Source organism: Carassius auratus, chromosome 22, assembly GCF_003368295.1.
Source record: "Carassius auratus strain Wakin chromosome 22, ASM336829v1, whole genome shotgun sequence".
NCBI lineage: Eukaryota > Metazoa > Chordata > Actinopteri > Cypriniformes > Cyprinidae > Carassius > Carassius auratus.
The window spans coordinates 25,620,155-25,646,082 of NC_039264.1; the positions used below are offsets into that span (position 1 = coordinate 25,620,155).

Below are 25,928 nucleotides of genomic sequence, written 5' to 3' on the forward strand. Positions count from 1 at the left end.
AATCTGGCTGAAGAATTTATAACCACCCAAATATACACAGAACTGTAGTTGACGTAGGGGGCGCCTGACAGCGAGAAGCCTTTTTCAAAGTATGAAAATTTGTTACATATTAGGCTTGATTGAACAAAGAAAATACAAAGAAAAGCCTATGAAGCCTTTCATCTTGGTAAGGCAGACTAAACAAAGTCAAATAATGAAAGCTTCAGTCCTCTTTGCTTTGTCCAAACATGGTTTCTGTTAATTAGCCTGTGGTTATGTACTGCCAATACGCAAAATAATGCACAGAGGATTAACCAGTGATGCTTCAAATGAGGGGCAAAGCTGTAATTAATAAACGCTAAGCAGCCTTAGATCCTGAAATATAATCAATACTTCTGAGGACAGCAAAATTACCAAACGTTACAGTGTCTGTGCATGACCTTGAAAGCGAAGGCCAATATTTTGTGCACAGAATTAAGCAAAAGGTGTATGTTGTCATGACTCAGATACACTGAGTTTGTTTGGAGCCAGATGCTAACATTGACATTTCCTTCCCCCCATCTTCGTTAGCCATGGAAAAAACTACCCATGGTTGGAAAAAAGGCCAACAATAAGTTTCTGTGAAGTTTGTATTTAAACAAGTTGGAAAGTCATATTCATAACATTAGGTGCATTAAAGAAACTCTAATATCTAAACTCTAAAAGCCTGATATGAGGTTTTGCCCGGTGTTAGCAGGTTTGCTAATTGTTAGCAATGACAACTTGCGCTTTTAGCTCTTGTGGCACTAATATGAATTGCACTTTGGTGACATTTTGCTGCCTAGACTTTAAATTGAGGGTTTGCATAGTGCATACCAGTCACGTTCTGGAAGCAATAATCCCATTTACTTTTTTTCATAAGTGGGTTTTTATTTTTAAATACTGTATAACTACTAAACCATTAAAGGCAGACCTACTGTGGGCTACGTTGTTAACTTATAGTATATGCTCTCGTCAAAGCAATCAATGGTCTTTATTTAGACTTCTAAATAATTTTGTGGAATTCCTGGTAAAAAAACAAAACAAAACGGAAACAAAACTACATTACTAATAATTCTGCAGAGAAATCTCCACCAATCAGAGAACTGCATCATAAAATAACACCTCTTGAAGCAGGCTGTGAGACACAGACCAAAATTTAAGCTAAAACATCTTGTCGTTCACATAGTGGTGCATCAAAATCCAATTGAATGGGCCAAGCCGACACATGCCATTGACTGAAATTGGATTTTTGAATAACACATTTATTGGAATCTCAGTGACAAGACTCGCATCCATCCCCTACAGGGAAGCAGGGACATTAAGGGCTGGAAATTAGGGGATAGGGGTGCCGCGGGACTCTGTTTGACCATGTGGCTTGATGTTTGGTTGGCATTTTAATGACACCACTTCAATAAGTTTTGACAAAATTACCTAAATGCCTCAGTGTTGTTGGCTGAGAGCGTTTCAGTTTTTTTTACACAGCAGTGGGTCCGGGGACAACAAGTTATTTGATTCTTTTATGGCATATTTGTTCGCCATGTTGGAGAGAAAAGCAAATAACAAATTAGAAATGAGTGTCTAAGGGCGAATAAACCAAATGTTTACAAATAATTCAGTTCAATAGTTCCTCAGGGGAAGAGTTGTTTCACATTATACAATCTAGAGACATAACAGTACATACTAAAGGCAATGAAAGTAAAATCCTTACATTTGTTTTATCAAATTACAGGAAAGCAACCGTGATAACTGCATTAAGAGTTTTTTCTATAACATTTTATTTTATTTTAAAGGATTTACAACAGAAATTGCATATTTTTTTCATTTGTACGCAATGCACATACATTTTAATGCACGAAAAAAAAAATCATGCACTATATGGGGACTGGATCCAAAAGAAAATGTCTGAAAAAAGAAACGAAATCAAATCCTAACCAATGCACTGAATGCTCTAATACAAAAATGTCTTGTATTTTGCCTAAAAATCAAATCACATACCAGCCCTAGGGGGAGGGGAAAAATATAAATAAGTAAAATACTAATAAAAAAAATATCTATATTATTATTCAGGTTCCTGAAGATTAAAAAAAAAAAGTATTAAATCTGTTTTTTTGTATAACTCAAGGGTTTATATGTGGTCTTAAGCCATTCCAGTTGAACTTAGTGATCACGTGTGTAAAAATGTTTTTTTTTAAAGAGGTTCGAATCTACTTGGCTGCCTCAGATAAAACTAAAATCAATGTCTAAAGATTTCCCTGATAGTACAGACCCTGTGGTTCACCTTTATTGATTCAAAAGACAAGAACAGCAGATCAAATCCAAGAACAAGAACCAGAACTGCCTTGAACAATGCCTTGTGTGAATACCGCACATTGGGATCATGTAAACTATGTAAATGAAAGCGACTGTGTGGGCACGGAGTTTTTCTTTTGTTTTAAAATTGTAATTATGAAACCACATCTTGGTAGACAAGATTTGGTGTTTCTCATGTTGAACTCCGTTGGTCAGAATTTGTATTACAGAATATAATGGACTTTAAAATCCCCACTAAATGGCTAACTGTTGAACTTGCTTTCTTTTTAACAGGGAACTTCAAGACCTTTACGACATTCCACCACAGTTTTCCCTGACGAATTTCAAATTGAATGCAATCCCAAGAAGGCATCAAACAGATATGTAAATATATATTAGATTCACAGAAGAATAACTTCAATTCTGGTTCATATTTAAATGAATAGTTCACCTGAAAAATGAAAATTCTTTTATTTCCTCACCCTAATGTCTTTTCACACAACTATGACATTCTTTCCTTTGTGCAACAGTTGCTCTTTTCACAATTACACTGGGAACTGAAGCTTTCAAGCTTCAAAAGCGCCTTAAATGTGGTCCATGTGACATTTATAGATAAATCCTTAGTCTTTTGAAGTCATCTGGTAAGAAACTAATTTGAATTGCGAGAAGTTCATCTGCAATTGCAAGTTTATAACTCACAACTGTTTTATTGCATGGTGGAAACCCAAAACAGAATTGCAATATACAAACTCTGAGAAATTGCAATACAAATTTGGAGAAAAAGTCAGAAATGCGTGATGTAAATTCAGATTTCTGAGAAAACAATAAAAATTTAGCAAAATCTGAACTCAGTTTATATATGTGGTAATTTAGACTTTCTCAGAATTCTGAATCTATATATCTCAAATCTGACAATTCAGTGTTTTTTTTTATTATTATTTTATTCCTCGCATTTATATTATAAATTCAGAATAGCAAAAAAGGCAGACTTGTGAGATAAAAAGTCATAGAAGTCTTTTTTTATAGTGTGCGTTTATTTTATTGTGGAACAAAAAAATGAGAATTGCGATATGTAAACTCAGAATTCAGAGAAAAAAGTCAGAATTACATGATGTTAATTGAGAGAACTACCCTGTGCTGGAAATGAGCTTCCAGATTTATAAACCACTTTTGTGATGCAAATTGATAATAAGTCTTTTTATTGTAACTTCACAGAAAAGAGCAACTCCTCCACAAAAAATGTTATAAATTAATTAATCATAATAGTGTAGAACATTATGACGGTGAACAAATGACGACCAAATTTTCATTTTTGGGTAAATTAGTAATTTAGTTAGAATTTATTCAAGGTCTACTCTCAATATCATGAAAATAGTCTAGAATAAATAAGAATAGACAGAAAATAAGGTTTAATGAGAAAGTCACAACAGAAATCTGAACGAAATGCCACGTCATCTCAGATAGTTTCCCGTTTTTAGCCAAAAAAAAAAACCTTCTCCATTGAAAAGGTGAGACCTTTTGTAAGTAATGCCAGGTCACACAATGAAAAGCAACACGGGAGAGCAGAAAGCCACCTAATTTGTGACGCCTCAAGAGAGAGCGGTTTTATCTGGCCATGATTTTGCGCATCTCACCAGCTACGACGCTCATTAAAATCAGAAGAGGATGAGGGGGCATGAGAGATTGACAAGCAGAACAGATTTCTCCCCTTTCATCTGCGTTAGCATTTGCCAAATTCAATTGAAGGAGGAAAATGACATGGAAAATAGCTAAATCGCTGAACACAAACAAGGATTCAGTCGTGGGCTGCTTAATTGGGTCCTCGGGGAAACATTCCGGCTACAAAATCCAGGATTTTGGGGTGTTTATTACAAGATGTTAAGACTCTAGAATATTAAGTAAAAGGGTTTGATAAGGGTGAGAAAAAAAACAAAAAAAACAAGCGGGTGGACGAGGAACACAACAGCTGCTTGTCAGTCAGGGTTTTGGCACGATTGTGTCAGTGGAGATGAATGTTTCTAATTAGGGAGAAATAGTTGAGTCCGGTTTAGTGAAAAAAGGGCAGGGTGAAAGAGAAAAAAGGCTTTACTGCCCTCTGGTGTTCACTCGAAACGTTAAAGTCAGTTGACCAGTAGATGGGTGAGAGAGAGAGAGAGAGAGAGAGAGAGCTGGAGGAGGCTCAGTTGTTGCTCACTCCAGCTGCTGAAGTAGTTGTTCCAGTGCTGCTCAGAGCTGATCTGCCTTTGTGCCGCTGGCCACCACGCCGCCGACCACTTCCACCAGACTTCAACTGAATGAAAAAAAAAAAAAACTAAAGTTATTTTTAAATTTGACCCCAAGTTAAGAAAAAAGGCAGCTGTCACAATATTAATTCGAAAGATGTAAGCTGTTTTATCAGTTTTTGGTCAAATCATGTCGTTTCCCTGAGCAGGAGAGAAAACAGATCAAATAAATTTGAAAGTAAATAAATAGGTTTTATTAATTGTAGTGTTCACTTTTAAATAAATGTAAGTCAAAGTGTCAATTGTTTAACTAATTTTGTGTTAAAAGTTAATTTTAAATCAAAAACAAATACAAATCTCACTATAAAAATACTGTGTTGTTCGAAAGTTTTTCCTTAACAAAAGGTTGCTGTAAACTGTAAATGAAAGCAGTTTGAATATTATATATATATATATATATATATATATATATATATATATATATATATATATATATATATATATATATATATATATATATATTTGTGGGGGGGGGGGATTTTCTCCTCATCAAAATAAATGAAACATGTCTTTACATTTTAATAATTTATTTTAATATTGTTTTTGGCAATTAAATACTTGTCTGACTAAATACATTTTAATAAATTCATCTGAAAGAGATGATGAACCAAATAGATTTAATATTATAACATTTTATTGATTTATTTTTCTTCCAGAAATTGAAACTTTTGAATAACAGTAAAAGTATAATACATCAATTCAATAAATAAATACTGAATTATTATTATTATTATTTATTTTACTCCTTTTGTGTAATTTTTTCCTTATCAAAAGAACATTTTGGTAGATATCTTTTTTTTCCCAGCCTTTTATTTAATGGCAATTTAAAACATAACTGAATGAGTAATTTACAGTTTTTCTCAGTCACTTTGGTGCATTTTTCAAAACAGAAATGCAATTTTCAAAACTACTTGTACAACCTCCACATCATCTAGTCATTAATACACATCATAAAACCAGTTTCTCATTCTTTTGAACAAGTTGCGATTGCTATTGTACATTCATGCAATTGATTACGCACATTTATCTGCGGTTTCCTACATTATCAGTTGCTAATGTCATGTTGCTCAAAATGTATTATACAGTTTTCTGTGCAATAGTCTTACCCCCCAAAACATCTAGTCTTTAGTTGATAGTATAAGTCATTAAATGCAAAATGGTTAATCTAGTTGTCATAAACTGCCAAGCACACTTTTTATTTGTATTTTTACACACTATTATTAGATTTTTTGTCAATTTGGCATGAATTGTGCAAGTGAATCTTTACTAATGAAGAGAATGTAGATGATAAACCAATGATAAACCATTTCTCTGAAATAGCTCAAAGGTTCATCTCATGAATCTTCAGTAGGAAAGCTTATACTGTATAGACAAAGGACAACACAAGAGTTACAAATTCTGAAAATGGAATTATTTTCATCTTTGTTCCCATATTTCCTTTTCTATATCACAATGGCATTGTAAAAGTATTTTTTATTTTTTTATTTTTTTGGTCAGACCACTAGTAAAAGTGTAACTGGGAATTTTATCCAGTCTCTTTCAATCAACATCCCACAAACAGTAATGTGTAAATGTGTAGTTTTGAAATGGATATATGGCATACATAAGCATATGGCATACTGTTCAATACAGTAGTTTACATCAGAACATCCCTCCACTGTTAAATTGACAACATGACTAAGCAATTTGACTGTCTTATCCGTAAACTATGACACAAGGACTTGTCATTCTGATGGCACTGACATGTTCATTGACACAGATATTTATTTTTGAGAGATGAACTAAGGATTTTGAGCAGGAGACTGGCTTTTGCAGGTCATCCATTGTGTTTTGATATTTGTACGAGTTGTTTTGAGAAATGCACTTACTGTTTTGCAAATCTCAAGAATGATTAGAGAAATGTACCCAAGCGACTGAGAAAAACTGTAAATGGATTTGGTCTGTAAACCTGTAATTTAACATCTCAATAATGGTTAATAAGGACAGCTTCACTATTTGAACACTACTTACAAAGAAACAAAACCCAGAATTCAGTCTGCAGTGACCATTCATGGAAAAAAAAAACAATTAAGCGTTAAGTCTAAATGAAAGAGTGGTGAGCTTTTCAGAGAAAATCTGTCTCATTCAAATACTGTTCAGGAAATGAATCAGCCTAATTCATTACATTAAGACTCTAATGTCTTTTATAATCAAGAAAGTAATGCTCTTAATACCTCTGCGATTTACATTACAGCAAATTAACATTTTAAGAAGCTTAAAGAGTCTGACCTTAATGTGCTTTAAACCGTTTTACCTTCACTTCACACTGCTGTCTTGTGCTTTTTTAACTTTATTCTCTTTGTTTCAATCTGTGCAAAGTGTCTGATCGCCCCCTGCTGTCTACCGCACTGAGCCACGGACAAAAGAGAGGAGAAAACAAAGTGGTTGGTGTATGGGGATGAAAAGGTATGAGACATTTCAAGGGCTGTAAGTGTCCGTGAACACTTGGAGATGAATATTATATACAGCCCGAAGAAAAGTATGAAGTGAAAAAGAGAATATAGGGAACAACATGGGCAAAAAGTGAGAGAAAATGATTTAATACCGAGCATAATAAGAACATTACAGATTATGTAACATGATTATTAATCTATGTGTGTGTGTATGTGTGTGCGTTCATTTATATATATTAACAACATATAATACATTATGACATTTTATATATTAATCATTTTAGTAGTAGTAGAATAATAATTTTTTTTTTTTATATAAATATAGATGTATGGATATACATTCGCAATATATACAGTTATCTTCTGCATTAGTCATTGTAGTAGTAGTACAATTATTGATTTATCTATCTATTTATCTATCTATCTATCTATCTATCTATCTATATATATATATATATATATATATATATATATATATATACATATATACACACACAATTTTGTTATATTTTAGTTAAAATTTTATAATATATACAATTATTTTATACTAATATATATATATATATATATATATATATATATATATATACACACACAATCAGTTGTTAGTAAAAATATTATATCATTAAAATATAATAAAATGTGTGTGTATATTATACAAAAAGTTATTAGTAAAATATTATATAGAATTATATAAATATGTGTGTGTGTAATATATATATATATATATATATATATATATATATATATATATATATATATATATATATATATATATATATATATATATATATATATATATATTTAAACATGTATGTATGTGTATGTGTAAAATTTAATTATAATAAAATATAAGTATGACTACTATTATTATAGACTTGATTTGTAAAGGTTTTATAATACATAATGAAGTACAATGATTTTATCCATTATTTCTGGGTTTATTGCGGACTCTCACCAGCTGTCCCATCTGAGGGCTTCCTCCCATCGGTGAGCTTTCCTCGCAGGCTGATGAAGAGCCTTCCACCTGTGACGAGGTTTTCTTGGTAGACTGCATCTTGGCCTGAGGCTTGCTCTGTAGCAGCTGTCGCACAAGCCAAGACAACAGACAGGAGTTTCAGAAGGAAACGCATCGTTTCCAGTTTTTATGACTCATGCTGGAACGTAACAAATCTCTTTATATACATTATTGGCTGACATTATCAAAAAGGCATGATTGACAACTCTAAGGTAAAACCAATTCAATAACAGTCTCCAGTTGGACAAATTTCAAGAAGCCATTTATTTATTTATATGTATATAAAGGGTGAATGTTTTTGTGACCTCTGACCTTAGTGATGGTGCCCACGGCCTTGGTCCTGCCCTCTCTGAAGACGAGTCTCTGGTCCGGGTGGAAGTACTCGGGGGTCTTGATGAAGCGGAAGAGCACGGTGGCTTTGTCCCCCGTCCGTAAACAGTCTTTGTTCATACCGATGATAGTGGCCGTCTGTCTGATACTGCCACAGTGAACTATGATACAGAGAAACTCTTCACTAAGAGATACTACTATATCTTTTTAGATACAATTTGGATTTAATTATTACATTTTTTTTTTAAACTATAACAAAAGCACTGATATTAGAAGCTGATATTGGAAGCATATAAGAGTCAAACAGAGAATCCATTTCTTTATGTATATTAAGGTAAAATGTAAGATTTATACTATAATATTGGTTAATATCCCCCGTAATGTTAAATGTATATTTTTAAACACTCAGTAAAATAACAGCAGTTTTTCCCAATACAAACATTAAAGTCTAATTTTTTAAACGCAATTTTATAAAGGTAAATCTGTAAATCTATACTTATACTGATTATAACATAAAATAAAAGTGTAAGCAAGTGAAACAGAATTATCTGTCAAAATTTAAATATTCTCCGTTTCTCACAAAATGTCTATATAATAATTAGTTTTTATACAAATTATAAATAAATTCATTAGGATTCATTTTAATTTACCTAAAAACTAATTATTATATTTTATTAGTACAACATTTTTAATAGTAACATTTAAAAGTAAAATTAGTTAATTTAAAATGAGTATATATATATATATATATATATATATATATATATATATATATATATATATATAAATAATTGTTTTTACATATTTAAGTAAAATGTTTTATTTATATGTTACATAGATATGTAATATTTAGACATTTGGATTTATAAATAAATAAAATGCTAAATAAATATTTGCTGCATTAAAAATACAAGTATTTTATTTTGGATGTTTTTGTATATTTTTTATTTCAAATTTATATGTTCAATATATAGTAAACAACAAGCAAATGGTTAAAATATCACAATAAACAAAAAAAATCATTTTAAACCTTTAAAAAAGTTTAATATAGATTACTTAACAAAAATCTTAATTAACTTTTATCATAATAAACAAATATCCAGTCTAATGTTTATTTTGAATATTTTGAATAAATATAAATGTTTAACCGACTATATTAAAATAATGTTAAGTAGGCCAATTTAATTTCATGAAATGTATTCGGAGTAAAAGTATAAATTTTAATTAGTAAAAAAATTCAGTCAAAATATTGAACATTTGTCTTGCCTACCCACCCATAGCTTGGTATCTCGGCGATATCGTCGTTGGATGGTGCAGTACGAGAATCTCTGCCTCAAACTCCCAGCATGCCTGTGGGTTGAGGCGGGGCGACACCATCACCATCCCCTTCCTGATCGACGAACGCTTGATCTTCTTCAGAGCGAATGAGGCAGTCTGGCCCCCATGCACTTCTTTAACAGGCATGCGCTTGCGGTGGATGGATTTGACGACGATGGGGATGAAGACGCCCAGAGGATCCGGACCGAGGAGCAGCGTGTCATTCAGCCGTATTAATCCACGTAAAGTAGTCCCTGATACTACAGTACCTACACCCTGAGGAACATACGAGAGCTTCAAACGATTGAGAAAGAGGTAGATAGAAGTACAAAGACAGTGTGTAACGTACCGGCACTGAATATGTGTCGTCAATCTGAAACTCTGGCGGCTCGTCGTCCTTGTACATCGTTCTGGGAGACAGCAAGTTCAGGAACATTTTCAACAAGTCCATGTTTTCTCCTGTCACATTTGAGATCTGGAAAATCGGACACATCCTACACACAAAAATAATGCTTTTGGTTTAACGTGCTCTGATTATATAAATATCAGGTGATATTAATACCTTGTTTGAGGTTTACGCTTACAAAGATTATTCGGGCAAAAAAGCATCTTGATTTACAACGTTTTTCAATTTAATTGTAGTTACAATTACAGTTTTTGTGTGGATTTTTTTTCGCACCTGAAAAATATTTTTATGGCATTCTAGGCCTAAAACCTTAGGATAATGTCCGAAATCAAAAAATTGTGAGGCCCATCCTAAGTGTAAGTTTATGTAAAGTTTCAGTAAAATTACCTTTCTGAGCTGAAGTTTGAGGCTGTAACAATGACATCATCCTTGTTTTGCACCAAAACTGGTATTTTTCTGCATCCTGGAGACTTGAGTAACCTTTGTAATAACTTTAGCGTCTCTGCAACGCAAAACCACACAACATTTGTCTACAAAAAACATACACTGTAGGCATTTGCGGGATATTGTTGATTAAACCAGGAAATAATTTTTACTTTAATTTCCCAACTTAATTGAATTTTTATACCTTCTGAACTCCAAAAACCCAGTAACATTTGCACAATATGCGCAAGGATATTTATGAAGTATTCTTGCTGCATATATTACACAAACATGCAGGAATTACACCACTAGTGTATAAGTTCCTCCACACAGAGAAGTCACAGGATATTACACTCAAACTACAAAAACGAATTTATACTCTCATATTGGTAATAGTATAAAATGTGTAAAAAAACAACAACATAGAAATAAAGACGCACAACATCTGCAAAAATGTGTGGGCACCTGGGATCTTACAAAATGTCTATATATTGAATATTATTTCTGTAAATAATTAATGATCAACATTATGCCGCAAATGTTGTTGATAAAACTTCTGTAGTACAATGAGAGTCACATTACCTTGTAAGATGTTAGCGGGGCACATGTCTATCTTTGTTACAACTACAAAAACAGGAACGTTGAGGGCCAGAGCGAGACCGAGGTGCTCTTTAGTCATGCCAATGATTCCTGCATTACTTCCCACCTTTGAGAAACAGAAAAAGACAGGATTCATAAAACTTGAAACCGCAGAGTACATATACCTGTGGCACACCTACTCCCTCTCACCATTAGCATGCAGAAATCCGGCAGATGGCCAGTCATGCCAAATACGGTGGTCTTCAGGTACTTCTCGTGGCCCGCCAAGTCAATGAAAGTGATGACCTTCGATGACCTCTCGCAGATTTTGGTCCAGTCCAGGCTGCCTCCATGGCTGTCCGGTTTGTTGACCACCTGCCCCTCCTGGTCGAAGCCCAGGATGTCATTACCGACGCTACTCGTCCGGCCGCTCTCCATCTCGTGTTTGTGTCGGAATAGCTTCTGGCGGGCGAATCCACGGCCGTTGTCAAGTTCACCATGGGTTAGCACACCCAAAAGTGTGCTTTTACCAGCGTCTACATTACCTACGACCGCCACCCTGAAAAAAGAAATGATTTTAAGCAAACAAACGTATCATTTTTATGAATAATTTTATTTTTAAAACATCTTCTAACCTGACTTCCAGGAAGTCTGCCTCTCCCACTCGACGACGGATGAGATAATCCCGGACATGTCCTGCTGTTTCTGTCCTCTCTCTCAGCAGAATCAAGTCCGCATCAACCTGTTCACAAATTGACTGCACCGTAGCGACAGATGCTTCCATATCCCGCTCATCCAGACCATAATCACCCCCATCTGAGAGACAGAGAAACAAAGCATTTATCAACACTTCTTCATAGGACATTTTTTATGATTTTGAAAGAAATTGCTCATTCTCACCAAGGTTGCATATATTTAACCTAGTAAAAATAGTAATATATTTGAATATTCTTTCAATTTAAAATAACTGTTTTCACGTCTCACCTGTTCCCATTCCGACCACATAGATGGTTTCTCCGCATCCTTCCTCTATTCGCTCTCGCAGCTGCTTTTGTAAACACTCATACTGCTCTCCTGTAGGGCTGACCAGTGCAAACTGTACTTATAGAAGAAGAACGAGATATTTATTGAGCATGTATTTTAATATATTATAACGTCAACATTTTGGTATGCATTCCAAATATTTAATATCTCTTTACAGTGACCCCAAAAAGAATTTAGACACTTAAGCAAAACTTGAATGCCATTAAACTGGACTACGATATATTAAATATATTCTATTTTAGTTATGATGATAGCACAAGCATGCTTTTTAAATTATTAAAACAAAAATCTGTTAAAATAAAATTTATTTCACTGCTTTAGACAGCAGGCTATGAATGATTCTATTGGAGATACCAATATATTGGAATATATTCCATATATCTATGTATCCATATTGTATCTATGTATAAATTGTATCTACAGTGGGTACTTAAAGTATTCAGACCCCCATAAATGTTTCACTCTTTGTTATATTGCAGCCATTTGGTAAAATCATTTAAGTTAATCTTTTTTCCTCATTAATGTACACACAGCACCCCATACTGACAGAAAAACACAGAATTGTTGACATTTTTGTACATTTATTAAAAAAGAAAAACTGAAATATCACATGGTCCTAAGTATTCAGACCCTTTGCTGTGACACTCATATATTTAACTCAGGTGCTGTCCATTTCTTCTGATCATACACCTTCACTTGAGTCCAGCTGTGTTTGATTATACTGATTGGACTTGATAAGGAAAGCCACACACCTGTCTATATAAGACATTACAGCTCACAGTGCATGTCAGAGCAAATGAGGATTGTGAGGTCAAAGGAACTGCCTGAAGAGCTCAGAGACAGAATTGTGGCAAGGCACAGATCTGGTCAAGGTTACAAAAAAAAATTCTGCTGCACTTAAGGTTCCTAAGAGCACAGTGGCCATAATCCTTAAATGGAAGACATTTGGGACGACCAGAACCCTTCCTAGAGCTGTCTGTCCGGCCAAACTGAGCTATCGGGGGAGAAGAGTCTTGGTGAGAGAGGTAAAGAACCCAAAGATCACTGTGGCTGAGCTCCAGAGATGCAGTCGGGAGGTGGGAGAAAGCTGTAGAAAGTCAATCATCACTGCAGCCCTCCACCAGTCGGGGCTTTATGGCAGAGTGGCCCAACGGACACATGAACGCCCCCATGGAGTTTGGTAAAAAAATCACCTGAAGGATTCTCTGGTATGAAGAGACCAAGATAGAACTTTTTGGCCTTAATTCTAAGCGGTATGTGTGGAGGAAACCAGGCACTGCTCATCACCTGTCCAATACAGTCCCAACAGTGAAGCATGGTGGTGGAAGCATCATGCTGTGGGGGTGATTTTCGGCTGCAGGGACAGGACGACTGTTTGTAATCGAGGGAAAGATGAATGCAGCCAGGTACAGGTATATCCTGGATGAAAACCTTCTCAAGAGTGCTCAGGACCTCAGACTGGGCCGAAGGTTCACCTTCCAACAAGACAATGACCCCAAGCACACAGCTAAAATAATGAAGGAGTGGCTTCACAACAACTCCGTGACTGTTCCTGAATGGTCCAGCCAGAGCCCTGACTTTAAGCTTATTGTGTATCTCTGGAGAGACCTGAAAATGGCTGTCCACCAACGTTTACCATCCAACCTGACAGAACTGGAGAGGATCTGCAAGGAGGAATGGCAGAGGATCGCCAAATCCAGGGGTGAAAAACTTCTTTCCCAAAAAGACTTACCCAAAAAGGCTGTATTGGATCAAAAGGGTGCTTCTACTAAATACCGAGCAAAGGGTCTGAATACTTAAGACCTTCTGATATTTCAGTTTGTTTTTTTATATAAATCTGCAAAAATGTCAAATTCTGTGTTTTTCTGTCAATATAGGGTGCTGTGTGTACTTTGAGGAAAAAAATAAGATTAATTCTACTGCTGTAGACCGCAAGCTATAACTTAACCGTTCTGATCCATTTTTGCAAGTAAATTTATTTTCATACAGTCTCTGTAATTTTAAGAATTCAATTTTATTTAGTTAAATGTAGGAATTTACTTGCATTATTATAAACTCTAAAAACATCAGAAAACTGGCAAATAATTTGAAAATGTAGTAACTTGAAAATCTTTAAGTTTGCTTTGATATTTTATAATTCTAAACCTAATCAGCTGAAATATTGTCAAAATGTTTTATCACTTAAAAATCAGTATTTGTGGCAAAAACTGTGCCATTTCATATTGCACATTTTATTGCAGTTTTACATGCATTAAGAGTGCAACAACCTTAACTCGTGTTAAGGTTTGATCGCACACATGCACATAAATCTGGAGTCAGTGCAGTTGTTTCAGTGCCAGCTGGCGTTCACATGCACAGTCGACGTGTCACTCACGCAGCTCGATGCTTTGAATTCAAAGTTGTTAAATGTGTTTTAACACCACGCGTTTAACAAATAAACCCTTGTAATGGTTCATGCACCCGGAGAAGTGTTCAAACGAACGCTTAGGCCTGAGAGCCACCTTGCTGGTGAGGTCTAAATGGTCCTCGGCTTCCCCGTTCTGGTTGTCGCCGGCGTTGCTGCGCTCAGCGCCGGGCGAATCCTCCGCGCAGCCCGGGTCAGGTGCGAACATACAAGCCGGCACAACCGACTCCACCGCCGGGCTTAAGCTGCTCTCTGTCGCCGCCATGTACTCCTCCAGCCTGCGTCTGGAAAAGAGATTGATCCAGTGAAGGTTTGTTTAGCGGTTCTGAAACTAGAGTAAGTTTCGTATCAACTCTCAACTTTGTCACACTGACCTGCCCAGCGTAGTTCACATGCACTTTTTGAATTAGGAATAAGGGCCCTGTGGGAGACACGCCTACTCGTGAATAATTAATAAGTTTTTTTAAGCACGTCTGGAAAAGCCTTTGTAAACTTAAAAGTTTATTTTAGATATGATTCTGCCTTCGAAATAAGATTCGTTTTATGCATGTTTTCACGTGGCGTACTTTTTCTTATTATTATTATTATTTATAAACTACCTACGTGCGTAATTTATGCATTTTTAAACCAGCTCTGGAGAGAAACGCCTACTCATTAATTATTAACAATGGAAGTCTGAAAATCTACTTTTAAAGAAAAAGTCTGATGTAGGCCTAATACGCGTAGCTCTCATCTGATATTCGTGTAGACGCCAGAATAGGACAACCATCAAGACACGCCTACTTGGTAATAATTCATTCACATCATTACATGTGCAAGCAGGCAAGTCTGAACATGTCTATCTAGAAACTATGAATTGAAACTTGTAAATATTATATATTGCGATATGTATCAAAAGACATCAAGGCAAGAGATTGGGAAAAACGCATGTTACGAGTAGCAAATGTATAACCCCCACCCCCCTCCCTTGTTTTTTTTTTTTTTTTGCTGAAACATTGCTATTAAAATCGTCCTCTAGGAGGCTCTGAGGCGTATGAACACTAGGTGGCAGTGTTGTGCCGTGGATTGGAAGTGTGTCGGTACAGAATATAATATAATAGAACAGAATAATTGAATGGTTTATTTGAAAAAACAGAAACAGTTTTTATAAATGTTTATAAAGCATGTATTTTTCTTGTTGTTATTTTTAGTTTTATTGTATTAGCGGTTTATTATTATTATTATTATTATTATTATATGTGTATGTTGTTAATTGTGTAACATACATAGCATATATATAATTATATATATATATATATATAAATAAATAATTACATTTTGCTTTTAATATTGTTAATAAGTTCATAATTTTCAGTCAGTTTAATCTTTACACACTTTTTTTATAGGTCTTTTCTTGTGCTTGTTGCATATGCTGAGAGGACAAACTCATTAAATTAACATCAAATTATAAAAATAGCAGAAAAAAAAATAAAAAGATCAGAACGAACCCCTGACACTTCTGTTCGTTTTAACAAGGTGACAATTACTGTGCATATGTTTCCTTGGCAACTGATCCAGTTATGTTTCGGTGCCAGTTTTTGTTTTGCAGTGCGGTGTGCGTTCCTTTCTAATGCGAACCGCACAAGCAGTGGCCTTTGCTTTTTCTGTGCAGCTACAGATGCCTGGAAGTGTCTGGAACCTCCTCCCGGCAAACTCTTCTGTTTTTTTCAGTTGGTGAAATGGAGTGTAAATTGGTTTCATGAGTCTGTTTTTGAGTCCATGTGCTGCACAGGATTGGTAATTTGTGTCTGCAGGCAACAATCAAGTGCAAAACAGTGAAATCTGAACAATTGCAACATGGCAACAAACACACACACACACCAAAACATAAATAAAGAGAGCGAGTGCAAAAATAGAAACCAAAAATACTATGTTCAGAATGCATATGTTATGATAGAATAATCCAAACAGAAAGAATAAAAATAGTATGATATTGCAAACATGATCCAATCTTTTGGCAGTCTGATCATACAGTACATCAGATAATAAGTGAGTTTTCATGCTATGTTACTATAATTATTACACACAGACACTGCAGAAATGGTGTAATATGTTATTCAGAACATGCTTAAGTGCTGGATAGTCTCAGACTCAGACGTCAGGGCCACGGACCGTTGGCTAAACAATTTAAATAATAATAAAAACAAACAACAAAATATAAGTGTATAAATAGCACAGATTATTGGTTAACGCCAGAAATGGGAGTTTCGTCATCTGTAATTCAGTACAGATAAGTGGGACAGGATCATTCGCTGTTCACTTACAAACCTCTGGCCTGTTTTAGTTATTAACCGCATCACGGCCAGATTTTACCTCACGCCAGAGGTGGAGGATGACTCTCTGACCTCAGTTCCTGTCCATCAGTGTGAGTCAGACGGACAAACACGGGGCTGAATGGAGAGACGGGCCGGACTCGCTCCTCGCGCAGAAACACAGGCCTCTTTTGTGCAGCTTGATTGAAATTCAGCGGCTTGTGGAGTCACAGGCCATTCTAGAGCTGTGGCCAATTAGGAAGTTGAGAAACCAGGGGTCTGTGTCTGGTTGAGCTGAAGAAAAAGTGCGAGAGAGCCATGAGAGAGCACTCCAACACAGCTGAGTGACATATCCTTAAGTGTCCTCAGGTTTTTAACGGGCCCAAGCCAGCCAGAATAAACTGTTTCGACTGGTTGACCCAAAACGCTGAAAAGAAAGAGTGCTGCACCTCATAAAAATGTGTTTTTGCTTTCTATTTCGAGCTTTATATTAATAACCTCTCGGGCAGTTTGATTGACGTTCTGTAGATGGCAGTAAAAGACTCTTGCAGCTGGATGGATGTGTTTTATATGCTCACGCTGTCTATCACTCACTCCTGGGCTTGTGTATGGGTTTTATTTATGATAACTGGGTAATAAAGACACTCTGTACTTCTCTCTTATGTTGAGACGTGAAGATTGTGAAGGATGTGGTTGCTTATGTGCATCCGTATGGCTTCCTTGTGCGGGAGTCTGTGCTTCAAAATCGAGGCCCGCGTTATTGCTACACACTGAATGTGTGAGGAAATGACTTTGTACACTCAAAATATATGGCTTTGACAGCTGCCATGGCACTTAAGGACACGCCTGCAGAGAAAATAGTTTGGAGGACTGGAGTATATCTTTCTAAAAATGTAAATAGTCAAAAATAAATAATAATGATAATGCTGTTTATTATTATTTTTTATATTTTGTTTTATAGTATAATAATAAAGTTGTTGCTATTTTTTTGTTATTATTTATATTATTTATATTTTGTTATTATAGTTTTGTTAATAATAATAATAATATACACATTATTAATTTATTTAGATTTTTTTCAGATAATATATTAGATAAAAAAATAAAATAATATATAAAATATAATATATGATTATTGGTGTTGTTCGTTTTAGCTAATATTTTTTACCGTTAACAATAACATTAGTTATTGTTATTATTGGTAGTAGTAGTTCTCATTAGAATTTCTATTAATTTCTTTAGTTTTTACTTTACGATTTTTTTCAACTAATAAAAATATTAAATAATCTAATAAAGTTATATATATGTAATATCAGTTATTATTATTATTTAGCTAATGTTATTATTTAAAAAAAATCTTTTTAAGAATAATAATAATAATAATAATAATAATAATAATAATTGGTATTAGTTCTAATTAGAATTTTGATTAAATTACATTTTTTATTAGATTTTCTTTTCAAATAATAATATGAAATAATATAATAAAATATATAAGATATAATAGAATAAGATTAATATAATATATTAATATATTTATCACTATTATGATTTTAATAATTATTTCTTAATAGTTTCCTTGTATTGGTTTTATTTTTTTATTTTTTTTTCCTCTAAGTATATTCTCTCATGCCCATATATTAGAAGATAAAATGATGGAAAACACAGAAAAAAAAGAGGGGGGAAAACAAATTAATATATAAACAAACAAACATTTAGAATTGTTTAGCTTGTGAAAGATATCACTAAAACCCGAGTGCTTGATGATGTCATCAAAATGTAAAAGTCCTTTGAGAGCCAGAACCAATAATTTGAATAAAAGATTAAGAACCATTTTTTTTTCAAGTGATGTGTATGGCATTTCAAAATAAGTCAAAGAGTGTGTATTAAAGTAAATGAGGTCAATTTTAATGTAACGTTGATTTGGAATCAACCATTTTTTACCGTCAAAAATATTGCACACATCATCTGTACACTATATCATATACAGCCCACTTTTACACTTTTACTATATGCTGTCATAAGCTTGTGTTGCTGTTGAAATATATATAAGGCTAATATTTCTGTGTTCATATGCATATCTCCCACATCACAAACACAGATACATCTGTAAGTGTAAAAGTAGTTCTTTTACCTGTTTGCCTATGTTTAGCAGCTTCACACATTGTCTTAATGCACCAAAAATGTCATCCAGAGACTCCCTGACTCTTGGAAAATGATGGGGCGGAAAAGCCCCGAAGCATCATGGGAAAGTTTGGAATTGTCACCGGGCTGCCTTCAAAAATCCATCACGGCAAAGAGTTTTGCGCAGTCACGACCTCTGGTTTCCTAAAATCTCCAAACACTGCCAAACATTTAGAAACGGAAAACCAAAGTTCAGTGCGTTTTCCACATCTGAAACCTCATGAATTGCAGATGATTTAGCGCAAGAACAAGACGCCGGAGATCTGGATGTTTCACATGTTCCCTGGCGCCAAGGACACCTGCTTAGATTTGAGGACAAACACGGCTAAACCGCATTAAATGGCGAGGTTATTGCATCATTGCATGTCTGCTGGCGTTTGAGTGGAGCTAAGGAATTCATCCACTTTTAAAGGCAGCAGACTTGGCCTCCGTTTCTTTTGTCTAAGCAAGAAAACAACAATCGAAAGGCTTTAGTGCCTGTACTTTGTGTTCCATCTCATGAAAACCAGATAAAGGCGTCAAAAAAACCGTCGGCAGATTAACTCGCCGCCAGAAACATGTTCCTGAATCAAATTGATCGAATTAGATTCCATCGAATCGCATTAGATTTGGTTTCTCTGTAGTCCCTTCTGATCCTCGCATGGAAATGAAGCAACAAAAGTCATTGTTATCTTGGCGCTGGACTTTATGATGTAGTGCTTTATTTTATAGTTAGCCTAAGAATTGTTTTCTGCGCTTTGAGTTTTGAAATCTTTGCACCCAAACCCACGGGCCCCAGAGACGCTCCCAGAGAGCGACAGACGGAGGTGGGCTGCTTTATGACAGCTGGAAGAGGGTCTTCTGCATGGTTTGGATTTGTTACGGTTTCATGTACACGGAGCTATAGCTGTTACCTCTAGTCAGCTGGAGATTTACACTGCGGGGAATTTAAAATAATGATAATAACACACACACACACACACCAGTTCACATTCACCTGATCCATTCATTCATATTAGTTCTCTGACTTTGTGTTTAGTATCTGTCGTTCATTCTATCTATCTATCTATCTATCTATCTATCTATCTATCTATCTATCTATCTATCTATCTATCTATCTATCTATCTATCTATCTATCTATCTGTCTGTCTGTCTGTCTGTCTCTTATTTTATCTATCTGTCTTTCTATCTATCTATCTATCTATCTATCTATCTATCTATCTATCTATCTGTCTGTCTGTCTGTCTGTCTGTCTGTCTGTCTATCTATCTCTTATTTTATCTATCTGTCTGTCTATCTTTCTATCTATCGTTCTATCTATCTATCTGTCTATCTATCTCTTATTTTATATTTCTGTCTGTCTGTCTGTCTATCTATCTATCTATCTTTTATTTTATCTATCTGTCTGTCTATCGTTCTATCTATCGTTCTATCTATCTCTTGTCTGACTGTCTGTCTATCTATCTATCTATCTATCTATCTATCTATCTATCTATCTATCTATCTATCTATCTATCTATCTATCTATCTATCTCTCTCTCTCTCTCTCTTATTTTATCTATCTGTCTATCTGTCTGTCTTATCTCTCATGTGAGTGTGTTGTTCACCACATGCATATCTCTCTCTCTCTCTCTCTCTCTCTCTCTCTCTCTCCTCCCGTCGTCCTATCACCCTTCTCTCTCTCCCTCCCATCCTACCTCATTATCCTCAAACTGAGGCGCACGCAGTCCGCTCCGTCCGTGCTCTCTCTCTTTCTCTCTCTCTCTCTCTCTCTCTCTCTCTCACTCCCCCCCCCCCCCCCCCCCCCCCCCCTCTCTCTCTCTCTCTCTCACACACACACACACACACACCTGCGGGAGGAGCTGCGCTGCGCTGCTGAGCGGAGCGCTGCGGGGCGTGAGACCGGCTTCGCTCACACTTAACTTGGGCATCATCATCATCATCATCATCATCATCATCGGCGCTGGCGGACAACGGGTCTGCCCGGGACTACATCCAGCCACGATGTCCGACTTTCTCCTGGCACTTCTGAGCATGTCGGGATTAATTCTGCTGGTTAAAACGCTGACGGTGGCCGGGGCTGAGCAAGGTGAGACATAGCAAACTCCGCTTATTAATGGATGTGTATGATTCATTTACACGTATCGGCGTATGTTCCTCTTAAAGTGTTAATAAACATTGTATTAATGTTTAATATTAAAACTTTTGTGGATGTTGGCAAGTATTTATCTATCTATCTATCTATCTATCTATCTATCTATCTATCTATCTATCTATCTATCTATCTATCTATCTATCTATCTATCTCTCTCTCTCTCTTATTGTATCTCTCTTTATTTATCTTTTTTCCCCACTTATTTTGTGTAAGAGAGAGCACCTGGCTGACTAAATCAATCACCAGTTCAGTGACTTCTTTATTTGTTGTGTTAAAGTTGTGGTTGAAGAAAAGCGCTTCTAACCATTTGTTGAAGTTATGTTGCTGCACCTCTCAAACTCAGACTCTTAAAACTGGAGATTTTCGATGGTTTCTACGCCCCTCTTTTAATCAAGAACCTTTTCGCTCAGGCTCTTGAGGACCATATATGCACTATTCTTTGGAGATGAAGAAAAGTGCTCGCCCGGCTGCACTATACGATTGATTTCTTGGTTTCAGGTTTCTGGAGATGTCCAGAAATGCACATTCTGGATGCCCGCCTCATTTAAAACACTTGATCCGCTTCATCGGCTCATTAATAAAGGCTTCAAGAACTGATCTGGGTGTGTCGGATCAGGGCAACTTACTAGACGTTTCAATAAACTAAAGGTGAGGAAGTTCTTCGTGGAACTCAAGAGGCTGTATATCCATTATTCAGTCCCGTTTATTTGTAACAGTAGATGGTTTAACTGGGCTATGAGTGCCGTTTTTCATAAAAGCATCTGCTGCTGACTCCCTGATGGCTTTTAAATGCAGTATCATCTTTATGTGTTATTAGGAATAATGCAGTGTGAGTATGTGTTACACTGATCCATCAGATGCGACTTAGTTTAACACTGTGTAGAGGCAGGGTTGCATTTACAGCACAACCATGAACCGTTTATTAGGTTAATGCAACCGAATGATTCATCGCTTAATGGCATCACGGATACCTAAAACTGCCAAAATGACTTTGCCTAGACACTTTATGTACTCTCGTGTTTAGCTGGACAGACCTTTAATAGCTCAGCTTTACAATCGATATCCATCAAACATCTTGCAAAAAAGTGCCAAATGGCCTCATTTCGGATACGTTTTCCTAATTCGTGAGCTCCAATTGAATCATATCTGAATAAAGGATTCGGATTGGGTACATAAAACAGACCGCTAGGCTTGGTTTGTCAATGGAAATAGATTTACAGGCCATGCCGAAATGAACATTTCACGTGGGATGGTGTGTTACTTAGTTTATCGAGCAGGCATTCAATAAACCGCTGACAAAATGTGGTTACCCTAAACAAATCAAGCACCGCAACAAGTGCAGCTCCCTTAGGGCTCCATTACTGCCAACCGAAAACACTAATGGCCTATAGACTGAATGCTTAGGGTGGTAAATGTGTTTGTTTCAGTGTAACGTCGGCTAGATATGTCCTGTCGGGCGATATATCATTGTGTCGGATGGAAATCAGTCGTGTTGTTGACACCAGAGGAGAATTTTCCACTTGAATGCAAAAACCGAATGAAGTTTGCGTTCCGTTTTCGATGCGTAATGTGTGTTTGACCTTTGGGTCAACGTGCTTGTTTTGTAAGAGCGTATCTTCAAGCCAAACCGTTTCATTGTTAGAGGAACTAGTTTTATTATAAATGGAATCAGGTGGCGTTGTGGTCCAGGTGATAATTTTGGCTTCGACTTCTGTCTGCTTGGTTCTGGAAACACTTTCTTGTAAAAAAAGAAAAAAGAAGGTCTAAATTTATGTTTGTGGATGAGAATGAGGATTTTGGAATCGTGTTTATTGGTGGATGGTGATCTGGACAACTTGGTGGGATATGAATGCTGTTTTCCTGGGATAGGCCTTTGTTGAATGTCAATGCTGCATTATATTTTTTCATATTCGTTCAAGACTTGACTCATGACTCAGCTGTGAGAGACATATTGGCTTGAGAAATTCTCTTTTCTCTTTTCTCGCGCTTGGTTTCTGTTTTGGCAGCGTGAAACTATTTACCGCAGTTCGGTCTTGGTTTTATTTTCCATTACTGAAGTGAAATGATCTTTATTTTTTAGTCATGTTCATTAAGGTTTCGGGGGTTGGGCTTCATTTAACACATTTTAAAATGACCACAGTTTAATGTGAAGTCGCAGGAATTGTTTTGAGAACACATTGTTAGCACATGTGCCTCAGGGCCAGGACTGAATATTTATCATTAGGACGTTGCTTTTAATGTTTTGCAAAATAGATGAATCATGACTTAAAAGCAGCTGCAGTGCTAGACAGCACTGAGCGTGGTAACAAAAGACTGTTTGAATTAAAAACGTAATTCTTTTGCTAATAAAGCATCTGCTGGATCAAATTGAGCTCCAAAGGTGTCTGTACTATATTCACCAAATAATGCTAATTAATAATCCATTCGTCAATGAGAAATTTTTACAATAAATGTATCTATATGCATCAATATCATAGTATAAGGAACTGCTATATTTGCCTTTTGTGCGTATAGATAGATAGATAGATAGATAGATAGATAGATAGATAGATAGATAGATATGCATACATATATAGATATGTAAATCAAAGATCACACATAGGTCAAAATCAAAAATGTATGTATTTTTCTATTTATAAAATATATTAGTAAAAATGTTAATCTCAAATTTTATATATATATATATATATATATACTGTATGTAGTATTTACTGTATATAATTAGGCTGTTTGTACTGTTTTCACAAAATAATAATATTAATCATTTATTGATTATTGGTTAAAATATATAGAATAAATAAGTATATAGATAAGTATATATTTATTTATATAGACCAATTTAACGATATTTAATAAGAAGCTTTACTTTAACACACACATAGTGTGTGTGTGTGTGTGTGTGTGTTTGATCTCAATTTTTTTAATTCAATAAGTAAAATACAGTGTAAAAATAGTAAAGGCATTTGTTTAGTTTTCACTAAATTAAATTTAATAATTAATTTTTTTTTGTAAATTGCATGATAAATCTAATCAAAACTCCAATAGTCTAATGAATCAAAATTAGTTTTGATTCACAGAAAACTGAAAAATTACACCTAAACCAGTTTTTGCTACCGGAGTAGAGCCACCCTTAAAAACAACAACAAAAACTATAATAAAAAAATAAGGTATAGGCAGGATCACTGGACATATATTGCAACCATTCAATGTATGGTCCAGCTTTACTGTGTGTGTTTTGTTCATGGTCATCTTGAGTAGCTGAACTGTGAGTTGTGCAGCCTGAGGGTCTCTTACAGTACTGTCAGTCAATTCAGCTGCCAACTCTTCAAGGATCCTCTTCAGCCCGTGGTCATGCACCAAGCTATGCCTCATGTTTATTCGGTCTCCTCTCTTTCTGTCTAGCTCGTTATTGTTTTTTTCTCGCAGAACGAGATCTAAATTCAGGTGCGAAGCGATAGATCTTTATAGTGTGACATAGAAATACGTTTCCAATTCTTCAAATGGTCATGCACAATTTCTCAGTATCGCTTATGTTTAGGATGGATGAACGAACGCCAGGCTCACCAGGCGATGATGAAGTCCTTGACCTCCAGTTTCAGTTTATCATTACAGACTTATATGGCATGAAATGTATTTAGTACGACAAATAGCTAATTGAGAGAGAGAGAGAGAGAGAGAGAGAGAGAGAGAGAGAGAGGGAGAGAGGGAGAGAGGGAGAAAGAACTAAATCAATAATTAATACAACTTTCCAAACTTTGTTCCCAAACAAGCTGTGACAGTGACAGATTAAGGCAAATGTATGATGCTGTTAATCTTTCTGTTGATTTATTTTAACTTAATATGAATTAATTTACATTGGGAATCCATTAACTCATTTTTACTAATCTAAATGTTATATCTATTTAATGTTTAATGCTAGAAAATTGGAGAATCACAAATTCATTTAAACTGTATTTTACACTGCATTTGTCTGAAACTTTAGTTACAGTGTTGGAAAATCTGTAAAAAAAAAATTGTCTGTTTGCTCTAACTAAATACTATTGAAATAAACATGTTGAAATACATTTTACATTTATTTAATGTTTAATGCCAAACCAAGGCAAAATCACGAATATATTTAAAACCGCATTTGTCTGAAACTTTGGTAACAGTGTTGGAAAAAATTTAATAAAATATATGTACAGTATATATAATTCATTGGAATAAATTAATAAATAATTTGAAGACATCAACATTTTATAATTATTTAATGTGTCATGCAAAAAGTTTTTTGCAAAAATCACAGAGATGTTTTAAAATGTATTTAGAGACATTGAAATTTGGTTATAGGGTTGACAAATTTAATTTCAACTTATTTATTTATTTTTACAATGCAGTGGAATAAATCCATGAGCTAATAATAAATAAAAAAAAACATCTAAATATGATATTTATTTAATGTGTAATGTTAGAATATTGCTAGATCACAAATATGTTTGAAACTTTGGTAACAGGGTTGAAAAGTAATGCAAATCTCCATGTAAAATGAATACATCTCAATATTAATAACTAATACTACATTTTTTTTTTAGCTTGAGCTCTCAAGTTAAGCCTAAGCACCTCCTTTCACAGACTATTTGTTGACAGAAAAAAAAAAAAAACTTTTTTGTACCTTTCTTGTGAAAAGTGCCAATTCAATACTGCAATCACCCAGATGTTTCTGTTTGTGAAGGAAGTCATTACTTGGCACGCGACTGGCGTATGAAACCCTTCGGTTTCGACGCTAATGGACGATTGTAGTCTTGGAGATGGTTA

General features: G+C 35.1%; 2 protein-coding genes across 4 annotated transcripts in view; one reads left to right on the top strand and one right to left on the bottom strand.

The window, feature by feature from the left end:
* Positions 1 to 1,521: 1,521 nt before the first annotated feature.
* LOC113040169 (GTP-binding protein 1-like) lies at positions 1,522 to 14,967 on the bottom strand. 3 transcript variants are annotated; one of them, XM_026198458.1, is made up of 12 exons: positions 14,899 to 14,967; positions 14,622 to 14,808; positions 12,061 to 12,172; positions 11,712 to 11,892; positions 11,287 to 11,635; positions 11,080 to 11,203; positions 10,462 to 10,576; positions 10,018 to 10,162; positions 9,626 to 9,944; positions 8,334 to 8,512; positions 7,962 to 8,087; positions 1,523 to 4,579 (listed from the first exon to the last, which is right to left on the bottom strand). In XM_026198458.1, the coding sequence occupies exons 2-12, from the start codon at positions 14,787 to 14,789 to the stop codon at positions 4,469 to 4,471; spliced, it is 1,929 nt and encodes a 642-aa protein (XP_026054243.1). In that variant the 5' UTR covers positions 14,790 to 14,808; positions 14,899 to 14,967; the 3' UTR covers positions 1,523 to 4,468. The 3 variants fall into 3 exon arrangements, with proteins under 3 accessions (XP_026054245.1, XP_026054243.1, XP_026054244.1); XM_026198460.1 differs by lacking the exon at positions 14,899 to 14,967 and having other exon boundaries at positions 1,522 to 4,579; positions 12,061 to 12,177; positions 14,622 to 14,742; XM_026198459.1 differs by lacking the exon at positions 14,899 to 14,967 and having other exon boundaries at positions 14,622 to 14,892.
* Positions 14,968 to 20,929: 5,962 nt separating this feature from the next.
* Positions 20,930 to 25,928, top strand: part of LOC113040170 (low-density lipoprotein receptor-related protein 1B-like) — a 246,167-nt gene continuing 241,168 nt past the window's right edge. The window contains exon 1 of the mRNA XM_026198463.1: positions 20,930 to 21,068. Within this exon, the coding sequence (XP_026054248.1) occupies positions 20,984 to 21,068 (85 nt within the window). The 5' untranslated portion in view covers positions 20,930 to 20,983. The remainder of the gene's footprint in view (positions 21,069 to 25,928) is intronic.